Source organism: Aptenodytes patagonicus, chromosome 15 (genome assembly GCF_965638725.1).
Source record: "Aptenodytes patagonicus chromosome 15, bAptPat1.pri.cur, whole genome shotgun sequence".
Taxonomy (NCBI): Eukaryota; Metazoa; Chordata; class Aves; order Sphenisciformes; family Spheniscidae; genus Aptenodytes; species Aptenodytes patagonicus.
Genome location: NC_134963.1, coordinates 5411324 through 5430953, shown reverse-complemented (window position 1 = coordinate 5430953; position 19630 = coordinate 5411324). Strand labels below are relative to the sequence as shown.

General features: G+C 39.2%; 1 protein-coding gene across 1 annotated transcript in view; it reads left to right on the top strand.

Moving 5' to 3' along the window:
* Window positions 1-19630, top strand: part of AACS (acetoacetyl-CoA synthetase) — a 44034-nt gene that overhangs the window by 2840 nt on the left and 21564 nt on the right. The window contains exons 2-5 of the mRNA XM_076352830.1: window positions 686-789; window positions 5244-5364; window positions 8430-8543; window positions 17169-17266. Coding sequence (XP_076208945.1) covers window positions 686-789; window positions 5244-5364; window positions 8430-8543; window positions 17169-17266 — 437 coding nt within the window. The remainder of the gene's footprint in view (window positions 1-685; window positions 790-5243; window positions 5365-8429; window positions 8544-17168; window positions 17267-19630) is intronic.

Genomic DNA, 19630 nt, shown 5'->3' with positions numbered 1-19630 from the left:
AGTCATGTAAGACTTAAACTGCTCATTTCTGTGTTTTTAATGCCAGGTCATGGTTTTAATATCTAGCTAGTAAACATCTTGTTTCACTTCATTCATGCTGTTTTAGCATGAAAAGGTAAGCTGCAGTCTGTCGGACCCCTTATATATTGAGGCATAATGCATGCTTCCTTTGTAACAGTGCTATTGATATTGCAGTTAGCTAATGAGTTCATCTAATCTTCATGTTACCATCCTATCAGAGGTCTTTGGTCCTGGACTAGAACCATACAGCAAATATGTCTTGTCAGGCAGACTTGTTTATCTTTTACTATATGAAAGCATCACATGGATATGATAGGGAGTGGAAGTGTCAGCAAGCAGGACCCTGTCTTGCTGTCTATCTTCAGTTTCACTGACTGGGAGGGGTAGATGTTGCACAGGGTTATTAGAAAAGGTCCCTATCTCTGTGGTGGCAAATGGCTTGTAGCACAGTGAGGTGAAATGATGCCATCTGTTCAGGTAGACTATTTCTATTGATGCCATAGTCACTTGCCTTGAACAGATAAGTGACCTACTCTGTGTGATCAGTTTTATCTTGCTGGTTGTCTTACCCACAAATTTTCTTTTTCCGGGATATCCCTAATTGTAGTTTGTCTAAATTCCTGTAATTCTCTGCATAACACTAACAGACGTCTATTATTCCTAGCCAACTACGATGACTTATACCAGTGGTCAGTGGAATCCTACTCAGACTTCTGGGCAGAATTCTGGAAGTACAGTAACATCATATATTCTCACCTGTATGATGAGGTAAGTCAGTATTTATCTTAAACAGTCAAGTGCAACACAAAGGGGAGATAAACCAGTCTTACAATCAATCTTTTGACCTGTTCCTGGGACCTTTGCAAGTGATACGGAGAATCTGTCAAGTGTATAGTGCTGAACTTCCTTGTCCACACTTTAGGACAGTAAAATCCTCAAGTTCTATTGTCCTAAACAGTTATGCTCTAGTGTCCTTGTGGTTATGTGCTGTCACATACCTTGGCAGTCCTGGCTGCTTGTGAAGAGTCTACCAATATACTGCCTTCTGCTTTAGGATTATGCTGGTAGAATATCATCTTGATTTTGTAAGTGCTGGCATGCAGTCAAGTTCATGTTTATGTTCCTGAGTCAGCTTACCTGATAAACACACCTGTTCCACTCCAGTTTTGTAGAACCGGTTATGGAAGTCTCTGCAATCGGGTGTAGGCTTGAAATATCTCTGAGGGAATGGTAGTGGTTGAATGCAATCACAGGTGGAATACCAGACCATGCCACAGTGTTGCTTTGAGATAAAGGTGACTTCGAAGCTCTTGCAAATGGAGGGCAAAGCTGGAGGCCTTGTATGGTCCTGGTGTAGGATGTCAGCATCACCCTGTGGTTTTCCATCTGAGGAAGATGGACTAATTACTTCAAAAGCTTGATGCAGAGGAAGCTTCTGGGGACTTAGAGAGAGGACTGGACTTGTATCTTAATCTCTGGAGGCCATCTGTTCCAAGAACACTTGGAGTACTGGTAGTTCTGCAGAGGGAACTGATAAGTTTCTTTTGCTTTTTCCTGTCTTACAAATTTCTGTATTGCATGGTATGATAGATCAAGTGGTTCTTCCTGCTATGAAACTGCATGCTCAGGTGTCTTAATGTGACCCACCCTTTAGAAGAGTGAATTCAGCAAGAATGCAAGAACTAGCCTGCTTTTCTGAAGTATGTAGTCTGAAGGCTGTAAACACTAATCTTTTATTTTTTTCTATAGAAGGTAGTTCAAAATCTGGCCAGGTTGTATTTGGATACTGTCTATTTTGTCTACATATTCTGTGCTGTTAGCAAGGCTATTTTTCTAAATTTCCACATGAATGCAAACTGTCCTGAGCAAGTAGTTCAGAGGAGCTATTTTGCACCCTTGTATCTGTACTGAACAAGCTGGACAGTAACACTTGTTCTCTTGCCTTACAGGACTGGCACTCCTGGAAGTCTGTCCCTCCAGATACCACCAATGGCTGGTGAACTGGAAGGGAGACTGAAGCAGGCAATGGTGGCCTAAAAATGGATGTTTCCTGAGGATGAGAAGCAAGAAGATAGGGATGTCTAGGAAGGCTTTAACTAGACTACTTGTGAGCTTCTAGGCTCCTGCATGCCTATTCTACAAGGGTCTTGCGCCCCCTTTTAAGATCTTGAGATCTTAAAACAGGAGAGGCAGAGTCAGCTGATAGACAAGTACTGCAGAAGATACTTGACTCACTCTATGGACCTTGGTGTTTGCCTCTAAATTTTCCCTCAGTGTCAGCTTCAAGGCTTGACTCCAGCTTTGTTGAGCCTTGAAGCTGACTTGCTGTTAGTCCTTACCATTGGTCCATTTCTGTTGCATGTCAGGAGGAAAGGCTGGTCACAGTACCTGAGCTCTTCGGTGGTAGCTAAGGAGCTGAAAAGTTTGAAGTGTCCTATAACTTGATCCCTGCTGCTTGTTGGAAGTAAGCGTTATTCTTGGAGGAAAATAAAATTTTTCATGAACCAGAGTTGATTCCTTTGTTCCTAGCTGGTGAAACAGTTTCTACTTTCACAGGTCATTTGAAGAAAAACAATAAAACTTTGTGTATATGTAATACAGGCAGCCAGTGTTTTATTTAAACTTAGTAAAGGTTTTAAGTATTTGATGTAGACATGCTCATGTTGCTCTATAGCCATTGATATCCATGTCTCTTCTGAAGAGAACAAAGGTAGTTGCAGTGTACAGAGCTATCCTGGCATGGCAATGCTGGCATTGTTATGTCAAGTTACAAGTAGCTGTTGATTTTAAATGAGGAGTGTAGTCTAAACTTATTTCTCTTTTTGCTACAAGAAGCACCTGACAGCTGTTCCTGTGGAGGGGCTGCTTTGAGTGTTCTGATAGTGTCTGCTCTCTAGCTTTTCATGAGGCACCCTATTCTGCTCTTCAGGTCATACAGAACATCGCATGTATTACAGTAAGGCAAGGATTATCTGTCTTACGGTAATGGTGAGATTCATTCTCAAAGGTGTAGTCTCTGCTTAGGGTAAGCAGAATCTCTGGGGCATGATAATGCATGGTTATAGCACAACTAGCAAACCACTTCAAGGAGGGGAAATGCAGTAGAGATGTGGACAGAGGATACTGCTGATGTGATGCTTATTTGTAGCTGCTGAGGCTTGGGAAGTGGTCACTGATTAGCTGCTGTGAAGAGCAATTGCAGAGCAGGAGCTGGTGGCATGGGAGTACAGCTGTAGCTTGGCATGTTCACCTAACCACACAAACTTGCCTTGTATGCCTTAGTGCTGCTGTAAGTAGGAGCAAAGCCTTACTCATTTAATGAGGACTGCAGTCAGCAGTACTGTAGACTGCACTTCTTTCCCTTTCCTGTAGACTTGCTGAGCATTTGTTGGGACTGTATGAAGTGAAAGGCTTGTTGCAAAGCTCTGCATTTTTATAGACTTGCTAGAACTGGGATCTAGCTGGGATCTTTCACTAAATTAGCAACCTTGAGTTTCTGTTGCTTGCTGAGAACTTTCCTCTAAGGGAGAGATCAGGTTGTACATATAACGAAGTACCTCTACCAAAGAGATTTGGCTTAACTAGGAGTCTACTCAGATGTTATCTGAGTAGAAAATAATGGAGCATCAAGTATGTGAGTCCAGCACCTTGGAGCACCAGCACCACCTGGAGCTCTTTGAAGGGGTGTTCCACTTCAGGAAAAAATAGGATTATATTGATCTTGTCCTGGAAAATGCTGAAAATATTCTGCTCGCTTTTCTTCAAGCTAAGGAATTCAGTAATGAGTCAGTTTTAAGAGTGGCTTCTAATTACTGCAGTAATATATGTTGGTATAAAAACATATTAATGCAGCCTGAGTTGATAAATTGTAAATGCTATAACCCAGTTCTAGCTAACTGTTACAAGCAAAGAAATCTTGAGTGTTCCCATTTTTAGAAAATTCATTTGAAATAAAGTGATAGAGTAGAGCATTTCCACATGAGCTTAACTTCTCTTTATAAAAATTAATTTTAGGATTGCCTCCAGTAATACATATACTGTGCATCTCAAAGCACAAAAATATTGGGTTTTCTGGAATGGCAGGTATTTTGAGTTCTCTCTGGCTTTCGGAAGAGCATTTTAATTGGTCTGAAAGAATGCTGTCTCTGTAATGCATGTGCAGTCCATGAGAGAACCTGAGGGTACAGGCTGAAGCTTTCAAAAAACAACTATGAAGTTTCAATTGAAAGATTACAAAATACTTGTGCTGCTGGGCAGTTGAATCTCTAAACAGTGGGGCATTTCAGAAGGAATTTACAGACCTTTGTGGCTAATGCTAAGGGGTTCTTTACCTATCACTATTATTAAAGGTATAGTCTTAGCTTTTCATTGCATTTTTCAATTCTTTGCATGTCTGTCCTAAATGGTGAATTACTTATGGGCTTATTAGGTTTTTGGACCCTCTTTTTTATTTTTTAGAAAACAGCAAATCACGTATGGTAGAAATATGCACTCTGACAGTTTGTAATACAATATTTGTTAGTTGTAGAGGTTAGTAGTGGTATTTCTGCACTCCGGATGAAGCTGTGGGGTACTTAAATGTTTACTGCAATTCTTTACTTCATTCTTAAAATGGAGAATTAACTAAAAAGTTGAAGCTTTTTATTCCATGTTTGACTGTGCAGGTCACTTATTTAGCCTAGGGTTAATTTGAATCACCATTGTCTTAAGTTCCTGATGTTGGTCTCCGTACCTTGTGACTCATGCTGGGGGAGACTGGGTACTCGCACCTTCCTGTGCTTTGATTTTTGTAAGAGGGAGGCTGAAGCGTATGGCCTGGTAGAGAGCTACAGTATGCTGTAGCTCAGTCCCTGTTCGGGATGTTCCCAGAGGCAAAAACCCAGTGTGCACTGTGGTTTGCGTGTGTCTTGTGGTCTGGATGTAGCCATAGTGGTTCGCTTCACTGGTGTATTTAAGGCTGGTTCGAAGGCAGAACTGTCAGCAAGGAACTCTTTCTAGTTTTGTTGTAATGATGTCTTTGCTTGTGACAGTTAACAAATCATTAATCTTTCCAGGCCTATAACTATAGGATCTAGTGCCTGTTTGCCATCTGTAAGCTGGGAGAAATGATTCTTGCCTAATAGTGTATAAAGAGCTTGGAATTAATTAGCTGATTTCTGTACAATGCTCTAAAAAAGAAATTATATTACAGTTTTCCATAAATGTATTATCTTTTTTTTCAGGTGATTGATACGTCCAAAAGTATTGCGGATGTCCCGGAGTGGTTTAAAGGTAGCCGTCTGAACTATGCAGAAAATCTTCTGAAGCACAAGGACAATGACAAGATTGCACTGTATGCAGCAAGTAAGGAAGAATTAATGGCTTGTATTTATTTATAGTTCACAAGACTAGGCCTTATAAAACAGCTCTGCTTTTTATGAAACCTTGAAATAAACTGGCTTGGGTGAGGAGAAAAGAGGAAAATAAAGTCAGTAACTCTGCAGAATCTGATACAGCTCTGCAAAAAACAGCACAATATGCTCTGGGAATATAGATAGTTCTGAAAAGTCCTCGGCAAACTAAATGAAGTCTTAGAATGTGCTTAACTACATTAAGGTAGTGGAGATCATGCTGTGTTTAGCATCACTCAATATTTGAGCTATTACTTCACACTTGTCATAAACACTTGCCTAATGTTTGCCTTCGGGAAGTATTTTGGCACTGTTGCTTGGTATTGTCCTTCCCACGCTCTTCCTATGCCTTTTATCTTAGGAATACTAAGGAATACATGGGGCGTAGGTATGAATTAACTCTGCTTTTGACAATACAGAAAGGAAGGAAAGTTATATGCGTGGAAGACTTGGAATTTCACTTTTCTGGAACACTAAAGCTCAGTCTTAATTTTTTGTTATACTGGAGAAGATATTAAAGTGTAGTAAAATCCAGGTATGTCATAATGAGGATGGTCATATTAAGACAATAAAGTCCCTTCCCTGTATCTGCTGACTTTGGTAACTTTAAAAAAATTATTCTCGTCTCTGTTAGATGGGATTAGCTTCTGTGCAGGTGTGTGAGTGCTTCCTTAGGGAGTTGTATTCTGAGCTTCCCTTTTGCAGGACCTAATCCTTATCTTATGACTGACCAAGCGGTGATGCTTCTTAGTAGCTTAACAATAAACAATGTAGTCTTACAGCTCACTAGCAGAGAAAATTATGCAGAAGTATGGATTGATTGTGTAGGTGTTAAAAGTCTTAGTTTCTGATTCCTGATGCATGGAGATCAGTTTTTGAATTACATATGTATTACTGTTGTTCTGTTGTCTCACATTGTTTTTAAATGGCTAAGAGAATCGTCTTCTGTAAGCTTACTTCTGAAGAAGAAATACTTATCAGTTGCATTTTACTGCTTAGAGGTATTGAAAGAAACTCTGATCATATTCATACACACACATATATTTTATATATATATATATATATATATATATATATATATATATATATAAAATCAGCTGCCAGTTCAGAGAGAATGGGAAAAATCTGTGACCCGGTTTTGGTGTAATAAGAATTGATCTGGTGAAGTCTGATAGAAATGAGGCTTGTAACAGCTGGCTTCAAAGTGATGAACTCGTCACTTTCAGATTCTGAGATCATTAGGAAAGCTTCTTATGTATTATTTAATGGGGGGGGGGGGGGAAATCAATGTACTTATTAAGTACATCTTGTGCAACACCTGAAAGCCAAACACTGATTAGTAAGTCAGCTCTAAATGTATGTAGAATTGATATGATTGATTTGTTAATGCTAAAAGCTAAACATGCAACTTGAGGAAAAAGTGGAGTTTAATACTTTCAGTTCAAATTATTGAAGGAGTTATTATCAACTTAGTAAATTATTTGGTTTGGTATGTGATTACACTGTCCCTGTAGATCTTGTTTCTTGTTAGGAAGTCATGGGGTGTACTGGAGACTCACTGCTTTGTGTCACATAATCACAGGTGGTGATACCAACAGGAGCAAAATTTTTTTCCAGTTGAATACTGTATCAGTCCCGGAGTGAACACATTTACTTCTCTGTGGTGAACAGACTTCCACCTGCATCTCTTTTCATGACCTTCTGCTGTATTTAATCTTCTTAAGATCTCTTAAGTCAGAGTATTTTTTGTTAACCCCTCACTGCTAGGTCAGAGTGGTGTTTAGGGAACCTGTCAGATTCGTGTGTTCGCTAGGGATGATTCTGTGGGAGCAATGTGGGTGTAATAGAGCACAGGAATGTAGATGTAACTTTCCTAAACAATTTCATGTGGCTCCCACTGTGAATCTCTTATTTGTGACTCCCTTCTCCTGGGGGCTTTAATCATGGAATAAGATCAGAGTCCCGTTTTCTGTTGTTCTATGGGAACACAGTACCTGTCAGCAGTCCCTGCTCAGCTTATGAACTACATGTTAATTGACTGCTGTGTTGTTTCCCATCACAACCTGCTCTCTTGCTCCATGTAGGTCTAAATTTACTGGGATGGGAGTCTAAGAAGGCAAAATGGTAAAAATACTGTTCCCTGCTTAAGGAAATCAGAGTGATGGTAGCTGTTCTGCAAGGACCTGCTGTACCAGGGCATGCAGTACACTTTTGTGACATCCTTGGCATATGTGTTTTCATAAGAAGTGCTGGATACTGGAAACAGGACAGGCCAAATGGTTTGCAGGAGTCACACTGAGGAAGTACAGGAAGGGACCTTTAAGATGACAAACTTTGTCTTTCATAACACTTAGATTTGTTCATTTTGTTTCACGAGTGATTTATTAACAGCTTATGTAACATCTGACATTCAGTATGAAAATGAAAACACCCTGCAGATCTTTTCACAGATGAATGGAATCCGGTTTAGTTTACTTGCTTTGTGGTATGTTGGCAAACGCAGATGTTTAAAAAGCATATTGAAAGTCAGACCTTAGTAACTATATGTGCATGATTTTCTAGTCAATGGTGACTTGCTGTAATAAAACCTAAAGTTGGCACCTTGCTGCTGCTTCCTAGCCCTAATGAGAAAACTGAGCAAAAAGGGAAAATGAGGTTGTTACTGCCATGTTAGAAAGTAGCCTTGGTGAGTGCAATCTATTTATCATGAATGCTCTTTGAGAACACACCTTCCTCCAGTGAATAGTTTGCATTTTTGCAGATACATGTTTCTATCTTTAAAAAAGTCCTGGTGCCTGCTGAATGAATACTACTGATTAATACTTGATTTCCATTAAAAATAAAAGCTTGGTACAGCATAAGAGGAACTTGAAAAGCAAAAAGTATAACTATTAGTGGGAACTGTTTTCCTAAAATTCCTCCATATTCTCTTTCTTCCACAATTAGTTGTTTGTACTGGACTCTACTTATGTCGTAATGCATAATTTTTGACTGGTTGTTTTGATCTTCTTTCCTCAGAGGAAGGCAAAGAAGAAATCTTGAAAGTTACTTTTGAAGAACTGAGACAAGCTGTAGCTTTGTATGCTGCAGCCATGAGGAAGATGGGAGTAAAAGTAGGAGACAGAGTTGTGGGTGAGTAATTTTTTTTAAAGGATGAGAGATGAAATTTTCTTGAATATGCAAATGAGTAGTCAAGGTTATAGAAACATGAATATGAAGTACTATTTCACAGAAACATTCTAAAGAAAAGGCTCTTATGCTGCTATGTTTACATTTGCATGAAATACGCTTCTAGAGGGAAGGAACCTGGATTAGCCTGCAAGTTCTCTAGCACTGGAAGGGGAAGGAAAATACCTCATTCATAGCTTCACTAAGGTCTGCTTCATAAGCACTCCGTGGAAGCGGAAGTGATGGAGACTTTGCATCTAGCTGAGCGTTGACTCACAAGGTCTGGCAGATTCACACGGGGGCAGCCTTGGAAATTATGGTCCCAGGTTGGTGGTTCTGGTGCCAGCTGGCAATTACTGACCCTACGGCCCCAGGTAATACGGTGCAGTGAATTGCAGTTCTTGAAGAATGGACTTGAACTACCTTCTGCCACCAGTGCTTTCTGGAGTACTGACTTCCAGAATGGTGGTAGTGAACAGCTGGTGAGCAGTAACTTTTCAAGTCATAACCACGCAGAGCTTAGTAGTTACAACCCTGTGATCCTTTCAGTAACTCACAAAAATTTCTAGAGTAATATTTCCTGTCATAAGACTGTCATGTGGATTTTTCTATATAAACAGTTTTGTCTTGTGAACAGCTTGTTCAGTATACAGTCCAGGCATAGAAAGGAGTTGCTGGCCTCAGTCCATTTATTTCTAAATTGCTTGTTTTGATCTTCCAGCTGAGCTGCTTTGTCTCTACTTCATGTGCTCTGTAACATATGCTCTTTAGTTTTGCCAATGTGGTACAAGTCAAAACTGTAATATCCTTGAAGCTCCTTCACTCCTACCTGGTAGTTCTGCTGATGTGCATGTCCATCGTACTACTGGAATCACATGTTCTTTGAGCAATACTTGGCCGTTATCCTAAGTATGTGTAAAGTCTTATATGATGCAAACCCAAAGTGATGAAATTATTTGGTTTGTTTTCTGCATGTCACAAACCAGAACTTGAACCCATGTCTTCAAAAACAGAAGGGTATGCATTATTATTTTTATTAAACCCACAAATATGACCTGCAAATATAAAATATACTCAAGAGAGCTCATGCTTCATGCATATGGTGTGAGTATTCTACAGAACTAGTAACTGAACATTTAATTGTCACAGCTGGTGGCTTGTTTTTTTACATAGAATTAGAGCTAAATCCTTAATTGGGTGTGAACCATCCAGTGAAGTCAGGAAGGTTTGTTTGAATGAAGACTTAAGTTAAGATGCTCTAATTTTGTCTCCATTTTCAATCTTAACACTGTCACGTTCATATCTGACAACTCGTTGAGGAGCAACAGCTTCTGTCTGAAACAAAACTAACGAATAGGAAAACTTACACTCTACAAAGTTTGAGTATTTAGAACTCAAGTGTAGTGTTTCTTACTACCTGTCCTCCGATGTGTACATCAAATGGTAAAAGTGGGTTGTGTGTATTTTAAAAAGTTGCCCCAAAGACATTGGCAAAACAATACATAATTATGCATCTAACTGGAAACTTGGACATCATGAAACCAATCGAAGTCCTAGTCAGGTTTTTGTTGACCCCTTTTAATGCTTTCTGTAAATGTTGTTTGTCATCGTGAAGCACACAGAATGCACTCTTTTTTGACTTTTGTAATGAAATTTCTCCTAATATGTACAAAACATATTCAAATGCTCTGTTTTGTAGACTGCTTGTGGGGATTTAATATGCTATTCCTTATTGTTTTAGAAGTAAAAAAAGTCATAACAGGGCTCAAAACGGTTCTTCCATATGTATTGCTGATTATGCTAAACTGAAGGATTAAATTTCATGCATAAGTGGCAAAAAGGGTGCTCTGTACCAGTTTCAGATCCCATAATATGAAATGTGTTGTGGGAAAGTGATGGACAATGCAGAAGAGTAATTACTGGATATGTTTTCATATTTTGTGTGAATGGAAACCGTGTGTGAACACGCTATGATGGGGGAGGACAGTAGCTGTAAACTTGTGAGTAGCAACAGCTGTAGCTTTGGTGTGTTCCTGTGAGTAGAAACCTGCTGTTCTTTGCCGCTGTCCTAATTCTCGGGTTCAAGTCCATTTCTTAGACTTTATATATTGATGTCTGATGCTAAATGAGAGGTTTTTAATCTCTGGGAAGAAAATACTGCTCACTAGGGTAACAGATGTAATACTGATGTTTAAGTATGACCAGGTGCAGTCACATTTAATGGGAACATTCATTCTGAATTAAGATTAAAGAATTTTATCTACATGAGATTGTGTTGTGTTCTAAGGTGCGAATTAAAGTCCTGTTTGCAACCTTGTTATCACTGCTAGAACTCTTCTAATCAAAACCACTTAGAAATACTATGTTTGGGAAAAGAAGACAACATATGATGCTGTTTTGTGTTCATCTTGTGAGCAGTTCTTAGTAAGGTATACTATGCAGGGGAAATGTGCTCTGTAGCTGGAGAAAATGTGCTATTGAAATATAGCTGTAGTCAGTGGTGCTAGTAATTAAGCTAATAATGCTATTATAATGATAATTTTAATAACGGTTCCTTTTAGTTAATGACTGTATCTTGCTTAGCACAACTGGACGCTGGCTGGCTCTTGAATCTTGTTTGTTTTGGCAGCTGGCTCACCTCTTACTTAAATTAAAAAGCATAGTTGATACTTTAAAAAAAGATTGTATGAATAAAAGAGTATGCTTTAGATACTGCTTATTTTTATTTATACAGTTTTCTACATGCTCGCAGAAGGTAGCAATTCCAAGTTTCTGTTGAAAATTCATCCTTAATGTCAGGGCTTCCTTCCACAGCAAGGGTAGGATTTTAACTGTGCACTTTGTCCTGTTCTTGGGGGAGAAAACGTGTGCGTTGACTCCAATGGGAAGTGTGGAAGGATTTTTAGTGATTTCAAGAGGAGGCACAAATTGCAGTCTCTGGGTATCTGGTGGTGTTACTGTTATTCAAAAAACAAAAACCCCAAACAAATGAGAAAGGAAACAAATATGTTGAAAATACAATGAAAAACAGTATTTGGATCCCAGCTCCATAAATCTCTGGAGTTAAGCGCCCATCATTTGAGTAAGCTGCAGCTCTGTTTTTATCCTTGGCCTTTTTGTGCGTTTCCTGAGCAAAAGTTTCCTGTCCGGCACTTCCACAGCAGAGACCTTTCTGCCCAGCTGCTGTAGGTACCAAGTATCTGTGCTGGGCCCCTTGAGCGTTTCAATAGCTTAAGCACATCTTTACGAGCAGTTATAGCTTATTTGTGGAAGCAGGCTTGCATTGTGCTTGGAGTCCTTACAAAGCTCTTTACTTTTGATAACAGGAAAGATTAATGAATCTAGGCAACCTCTCTGCTTCCTTAAAATCACGGCACATTTTTGGGCTCAGGTAAAGCTTTTTAAGTTATCCAGAGTCTTCACGCGCTTTTTTCTTCTGGGCAATTTCTCACATTCTACTTTTTCCCACTCTGCCCTCTTACCCTGGCTGGTGAGAGACTTTTCCTTGTAATCTTCAGTCAGATGAACCCATATCAGCTCCTATCAGTTGAGCTGTTGTGCAGTTCCCTTTCCTTCCCTTCCCCTGGTGCCCCCAGTCCTAGTCTCCTGACTCTGACAGATTGCTTTGCCTTGGGCAGCAGCCCATATCTAGGGAGAGCTTCCCTGTGAAAGAAATCCGATGGGATTTTTAACAGCAATCTGGCTATTTAGAGATGTATATATACTTATTTTAAATCGGGTCTCAACTTATTTCATATGTTTCTCTCCTATGCCAGAGGATATTGGCAGTCCTTGGAAGAGCTAAACCGTAACATCACAGTCAGAGGTTGAGGCTGCGGGCTTTTCTCCAAATCTCAAATTGAAATGGAGGAGAGATGTTAAGTGTTGGGTGGGAAAGTTTGAGTCATACACCCACTTGTGGTATCAAAGATCAGGCTCTCCAAAGCTTGCCAAAATCTACTGGGACCTAATTTGTTCTAAAATTTATAGCAGATGGCAGAAGGAAGGGTGATTCTTCATGTGGTTTATAGCAGTAATACAGGGCATGCTTTTACTGCTTCTGAAAAATCAGCTTTTAAATAGAAGGGAGATACTAATTTTTATTATAGTTGCCTAACACCTAGTCAGCCTGCCAGGTTCTGATGCCCTTTGTTGCCACTTCCTCTTAAAATCACTTAAAATCTTGAGCTGTTAGAATTATACGCAAGACCATAACATTGTTTTCCTTTTGTGAATTTCATCTCCATGCTTTACTGCCTCTAAGACCAGACTACTTAACTATTCATTATACTTAACATATCCCCTAGTTTGTTCAATACAATTTATGGTTGCATCATGACAGTCATAGTATGTTAAAGTTGGAGGTGGGTGAATGTGGGCAGACAAGCAGTGATGTCAGCACTTTTTCAGCTTGACTTCATCCTAGTCTTCCCTTTCCATTACTAAGGACATAGCACTTAATAGTAAACATAATTGAAGCAGATGTGTGGTGAAACATATCTCCTCTTCTAAAGATATCTTGCAGTACTGTCAATGATGTTTGAACAGTTGGAAGAAACAGGTACAATACCTAATGCAAGCTGCACAAATGCACATGTGAAGTACTCCTGGTCTCCCACTGGCCATCTGTTTGGCAAATAACAATGACTGCAGCAGGAATAAAATAAAACAGGGAGTATCTGTGTTTTTCATCTCTGGATAGGTTGCTTCTATTGTATCCCTGTAGCCAGCATTGTTCTATTACAAGTCAGCAGTTAAACAAACTAATCTTCCCCATGTGTTCACACAAAAAATCCTCAACAAAACATCAATGAATTACATTGTTTAAAGCTGGTATTTTATCTATAGTAACTGTATTAGCCCTAGTTGCTTACGTGGGTTTTAAAGCTAGCTTTGTAAGAAGATTAGCATGTTACTAATAGTCTCAGGCTACAGTAATGTTAGGTAGGATGACCACTTTAAAGTCTTACAGGAGTATGAAATGCTCTATTAACATCAAAAAGAGAAACTGGAAGTCTGGTCTTTGAATTGACTCTTCTGTTTGAGAGCTGGTGTAGTTCAATGGCATAAGCCATTGAGAGGATATTCCAGTTGTAGCTCCCTGCTTTCCTTCCTCCTGATGCATTCTTTCAAGGCTCAAACTAAATCTTTGATGCAGGGTACAGGTTTGGTTTTTTTTCATTCAGATGACTACGAATGTTTGGATGCCTCTGTTTATGAGTACACATTTATTCTACTTCATGAAGGCATGAGATGCTTGCAGGGAATGTGTTCTCAGTGCTCTGAGAAATGACACCTTTGACATAGTTTCCGGCATGATTATACCGGAAATTTTGGACGACAGTTTTCACCTATTCTGTTGGTAAAGTACTGTAGTGTAAATGAACAAATCTAAATTTAATCTCGGCATATACTAGATTAAGTAAATAGCAGCTGGCAGAAAATGCAGTCTTGAGCAGCTCAGGCTGTAAGTGCCTCTTAAAAAAATCCATACAGTGTTTTTAAGATATCACTTGTCCTGCTTAGAGATTTGTCACAGGTTTTATGTCAAAGTAAAGCTTTTATTTCTTTGTCCTTATGGGGATTTTATACATACTTATGAGTCAGGAGGAGTGCTGCTAGGACCCCTGGTACGACATACTCTGTATTCCTAGTTGCTGGGTTCCCATCTCCTGTGTTTTGAGCCCTCTATTCAATTGCTTTCTAGTTCACCCAAAGAGGGTATGAAGATCCTCCTTTTTCTAGTAACAGAAGGTAGTTTCCACCTTTCTTACCAGCTTCAAGAAAGGGGTAAGTTAAGACACAGAGTTAGAGAAGTACCTTCTTGTTGTGGTTTAACCCCAGTCTACCCCATGGGTACACTTTACCCGTGTTGACAAATGCTAGTTTTGATCCTTAGCTGAAATACTGTATCAAGGAGCATGGAGGCTCTAGCTAAATATATGAACAAACATATGATGAATATTTAAATTAGCTGTACCATTATTCTTCTGTAGTGCAGAACTTCTGTACACAGGTCACTGTTCTGTGACCCCTGATGTGAATCCAACTAAAAAAGTTGGATTTTTCATCCTCTTTGTCAGCAACATTCCTGTTTACCAAGTTTTAGACACTTACAACCTTTGTCAGCCCACTGAATGCTTTGAAGAGTCAGTTTGATATCTCAAGGGGCACAGACAAATGCAGGGAGTTTTACATATGTGACAGTTGCTGTAATTGGTTTGCAGAATCTCTGATGTGAGAAAGGGAGATCATTTTTATTTCTGAGAATCCAGTTTTAATCTGAAAGACTGACAGGAGAAGTAGTTTGTGTCACTTAGAGTTGGGAGCTGTTGAGAGAAAAATAACATGAGTTCTTACATTGCTATGTTTGGAGGATCTCTTTCCAGAATAGAACCACATTTTTATTCGTAATACCTGGTGTTGGGGATTAGGACAAATACGTGAAAACCCAGTGAGCGAGCAGGCTGGCTGCCTGCAATGATCGGGTAAAGATACAGAAATGCAGAGTAAGTTGCCTTGCATGTTTCATACCTTTTGGCAGTTTTGGCTGATATCCTCTAAAACTCAAACACCACCTCAAAGCCACCTGACAAATGAAAGTAATGATTTAATTGTCTGGCTCGCAATAACAAGCAGACACTTGTGTTCTTGCCTTGAGGGCTTTTGTAGAAGTGGTGGAAAGAACTTGCTTATAATAGAACTGATGCTTGTAAGCTATGGCAAGGTAATAACTGCTCCAAAGGACGAAGAGACATCTTTTAGTTTTCATCGCCCTCTGGCCCCCTGATAGTCCCATCCAAGAAATGCTCAGTGGAAATATTTGGCATCAATTAAAAAAGAACTGCTTCCATCACACAAAATGACATTTTAGTCTCTTCTGGTTCATATATTTCAAATTACTGTTCAGGGAGGAAGAATTTTTTAAAAGAAAAATCACTAAAATTTTGGGATATTGTACCTTGTATCATAAACCTTGACCCTAAGGGAAAAATAGCAAAATAGCAAAAAAGCCCTTTATGGGCTTGAGGTTTTGCTGTGCTTCATGTACTTAAGAACTTCAGTGAACAAAACACCACAAACTGTAGGAAGTTCTAGGAATTAATTTATATCTTAACATGGTATGAGGTTTTTATTCACAGTTGTGTGTTTTTCCAGAAATTACTGGGCTTAAGTCATAATGCTGTTTTCAAAGTTGCTACTCCCAAAAGCACAGCAACTTACAGATTAACTGAAGTGGTCAAGCTGGCTTAAGAAACTGATTTCACTGATTTTTGAATTGTGAAGAAAAATCTCAGTTTAAATTAAGACTTACTTTTAAAGTCTACGTTTTATAAAGTTGCAAAAGGATAGATTTTTTCAAGCTGTGTAGACAAACTGGTAAAAATCAAGCTCAGTACCCTCCTACTTGGTAAAGTTAATGTAACAGAAATTGCTAGTAAGATCTGTGATCTCAGTTGCTGTCCTGAAAAGTACATCCATAAATATCTTTGAAAAGTGCCTAGCACTAGTGAGTTTTTGCTGTCTGGTAGATACTTGTGGAGCACCTGCAACTTGCACTGCAGTCCAAGATCTGTCAGTGCTCACCACTTTTGTTAAACAGGTTGGAAAGCGTTTTTACTGCCATTTAAGTTTGCTTTCAAACACTGAATTCTAATCAGATGTCCAAGTACTGCAATTAGGCTTGTCGTGCCTTTTTTAAGTACTTGGACATCTTTTTGTTTGCTTAAGAAGGATGATCTGAAACTCCAGATGTTTGATCTACTTTAGTGTAGTTTGTGAATTTCAGTTGCATGTTTTCATTTGTGGGTTGGATTCTGATGAGTTGAGAGTCAATCTCAGCCACCCAGCACTTTCTGGAGAGTTGCTGAAATTGAGCCCACTGAAAATCTAACTTTCTTGACGTTAATTTCTTCTGTATGCCTTGGTAAATCAAACTTAAATCTTAAAATCTTGCTGCAAGCTAATAAGATAAACCTGAAAAGCTACATTTGTGTGGGAATGTTCCAGGGCTTGTCCCACTGTATTATTCCCTTACTAGCTGAGACACTGGTTTTGCTTGTTTGTGTTTAAGATTCTGGCAGTGTCTACCAGACAATGTTTAGCTTTGTAAAGCTGAATCTCTGCTTTTGAACTGAGTACTTACAATCTTTCCTTCCAGATACTGGTTCCTTCTCTAATGGCTGTTTCTACAGACCTGTTCTATTCCCCTGCATGGTGCTGTATTCTTAGTGCCTATGTACCCTATTAGGTCCACAAACTTACTCTCTCTCCCAGTTCTTTTCAGTGTGCTGCCCTCTTATCCTGAAAGTCTCATTAGTTAAGCAGAAACATTTGTAAATCTAACCTTGTAGATATAAAAACTGATACAACTATTTTTATAAATGGAATTATTTCTAATTCCTTGTGTAACTGATTTGACTTTAGAGGAGGACATTACGATTGCGTGGAAAACTTTAAAGGATGCTTCAGTCTAGGATTTTTCATTTTTTATCTGTTTAAACTGGTTATTGTATACATTATATTTACTGTAAGAGTTGATATTTTTTTAGTTTTCTTCCATCTCTAACCATTCAAATTCTGCTATAGGTTACTTACCAAACAGCATTCATGCAGTGGAAGCAATGCTGGCTGCTGCAAGTATTGGTGCTATCTGGAGTTCAACATCACCAGACTTTGGCATTAACGTGAGTAGCCTTATTATTGCCTGTTGCAGAAAAGCTGTCACTGTTTCAGGCAAATGTGAAGGTGATAAATCAAACTGGCAGATAGATTCTGTTCACTTTAGTCTTACTGCCACCTCCTGGCACAGACAAGTACACCAGATTTTTTTCTAGCTACCACAAACTGAAAATCCATGCTTTCAGTTGTCAGTAATGACTTTTGGCATAGTAACTTGAGTTACTACTTGAGTTTAGCTAACTCACTGTTGGGATATTTTCAGACAGAATCCATAGTCTTGGTGAGCTTTTATTACATTAAATGTGCAAATGAGCAGCAATGCAACAGAGTTGTCTGGGGCTTGCCCCTTCCTTCCCAAATCTTTCCCCAGGCTGCTTAGCTACTCTCCAGTTTCTTTGCCTAAGTAGTCCCTTCCTCTGCCTTCTATGTGGGTAGACTGAGCAACGCCCCATTTGGTCTTTTCCAGAAGGCTTTGTTTGCCAACAAGGTGAGGAATTTCAGGCTAGTATCACTAACCTGTTTAACTCTTTTTAGTGTAGGAATAAATGCTGTGTGTAAAAAATATAGTAAAAATTATCATGATACCCAAACAGACGTTACGGTGTGCTCTGGAAGCTGCGGGAATATATCCTGCTTTCTTTGGGAAGTCTTCAGCATACATCATAAGCAGCAACAGATACAAATCACTTCTAAAATGGAGTGTTGAACCTTCTTCTATCTGAAAGTTTGCATGAAAGCATTTGGAGAAATGTACCGTTTGTGCATTGCAGAACACAGAAAATACCGAAGTGTTTACGTAATATATATCCTCAATTCAGTGTTTAAATCCAGTAGCTGGTTATATGTATGGCACTATCATCTCTGGACTAGCGCTAGAGGGCAGCAGCATTCCACTTTCTTACACTGGAGGTTGTATCATTGGGGGAAAAAAATGATTAAAAAATCACTACATGCTGTAATGATCAATCTGTTCTACAAATATTTTCTGCTTTCTGAGAAAATGACAGTATGGAGTATTTTCTTTGCAATGTGATTTGATCTTTCATCTGGGGGAAGATTGTTCATTTTGCTTGCATTACAGAGTACTGGTATGTTTTCTGTCCATGTTGATGTGCTGTTATTTTCAGTGCCCAGCTTTATTTAGTTTTTGTGATAGTTTTTTTAATGAAACTTAGCCTTGGAGCAGCAGTGCCATCAATATCATTTATTCTCCTTTGGCTTGGCAGCATACGTTGGCATGAATTCAAACCCTAAAATGTTGAGGGAGATCAGCAGAGGTCCTCAGGGATATTGGCTTCCGCCCTAAGGAAAAGATATTCCTCCTTCTGTGCAGTTGCATTAGTCCTGTTAACATAAATAAAGATTTTATTTGTGTTTTGGGAAATAGTGTAGGGTTTTCAGCATTTCAAATCCAATTGTGTATATGTGTTTTGTGAAGCTTGGAAATGTCACTTTTCAGAACTGCCTACACACTGCAGGCTCTGAATGCCATACATGCAAAGACTTTGCAAGCGTTCAGGAAGTCTGCTGTCAGAGAACCAGTGAGCTCCCTCCCACACAGAATGCCACTCTTGGCAGCTTTTGCTTCATTTCTCTAGTCCCTGTTATCCATTTATGTATATTAATAGGAAAGTGGTTCTTTGCGGCCTGTGCATAACAAATCGTTGGATATGTAAGTTTAAAAAGAGGCTCTGCTCTTAGAACTATGAGAAACCTCTGGTGAGCCCTAGCAAAGTCAGTGCAGCTCCATTCACGGGGCCCTGCACAGTTTTTAGTACTGGATTTGAGGCTCATAGAATAGAATGAGCCATATCTGGTATACCTGAGCTTCTCATGAAAGCAATTCCTTGCTGAGCCATCTGGTTGGATTAAAGTTCCAGTGTAGCAATTACACATTCCATCTGTTTGTATTGCCTTTGTATCATACCAGGCTGCCCTGTGGGATTTGATCCTGCCAGTGCTAATGAATCCAACTGGGTGTGTTAGCAGGATTAGTAAGACCCTGAGAATTGTAGTCATCTCTGTTTCTGATTCACGCTTCTCTTCAGATTTGATTCTTCTGTTAGAGTACCCTTAGTCCTCTCATTGGTCTTCACTTTTAAACTTCAGGCAGCGTGGATATAGGGTATGTATGCTCTCTGCTCAGCATGGATGTGTATATGAATGCACGCATACACACAGTGTGTATGTGCATATATATGTGTGTGTAACTTGGCTGCTTGGTCTGTTCTTTGAAAATGGTACAAAGAAGTAGGTACGATAACATACCTAAGAAAGCAGGAAATTTGATTTCATGCTCCCTTAGAGCATAACTTAATTAAATCTACATTTCTGAGTTTGTTAGCTAATGCATTAGGGGCTTCTTGAAA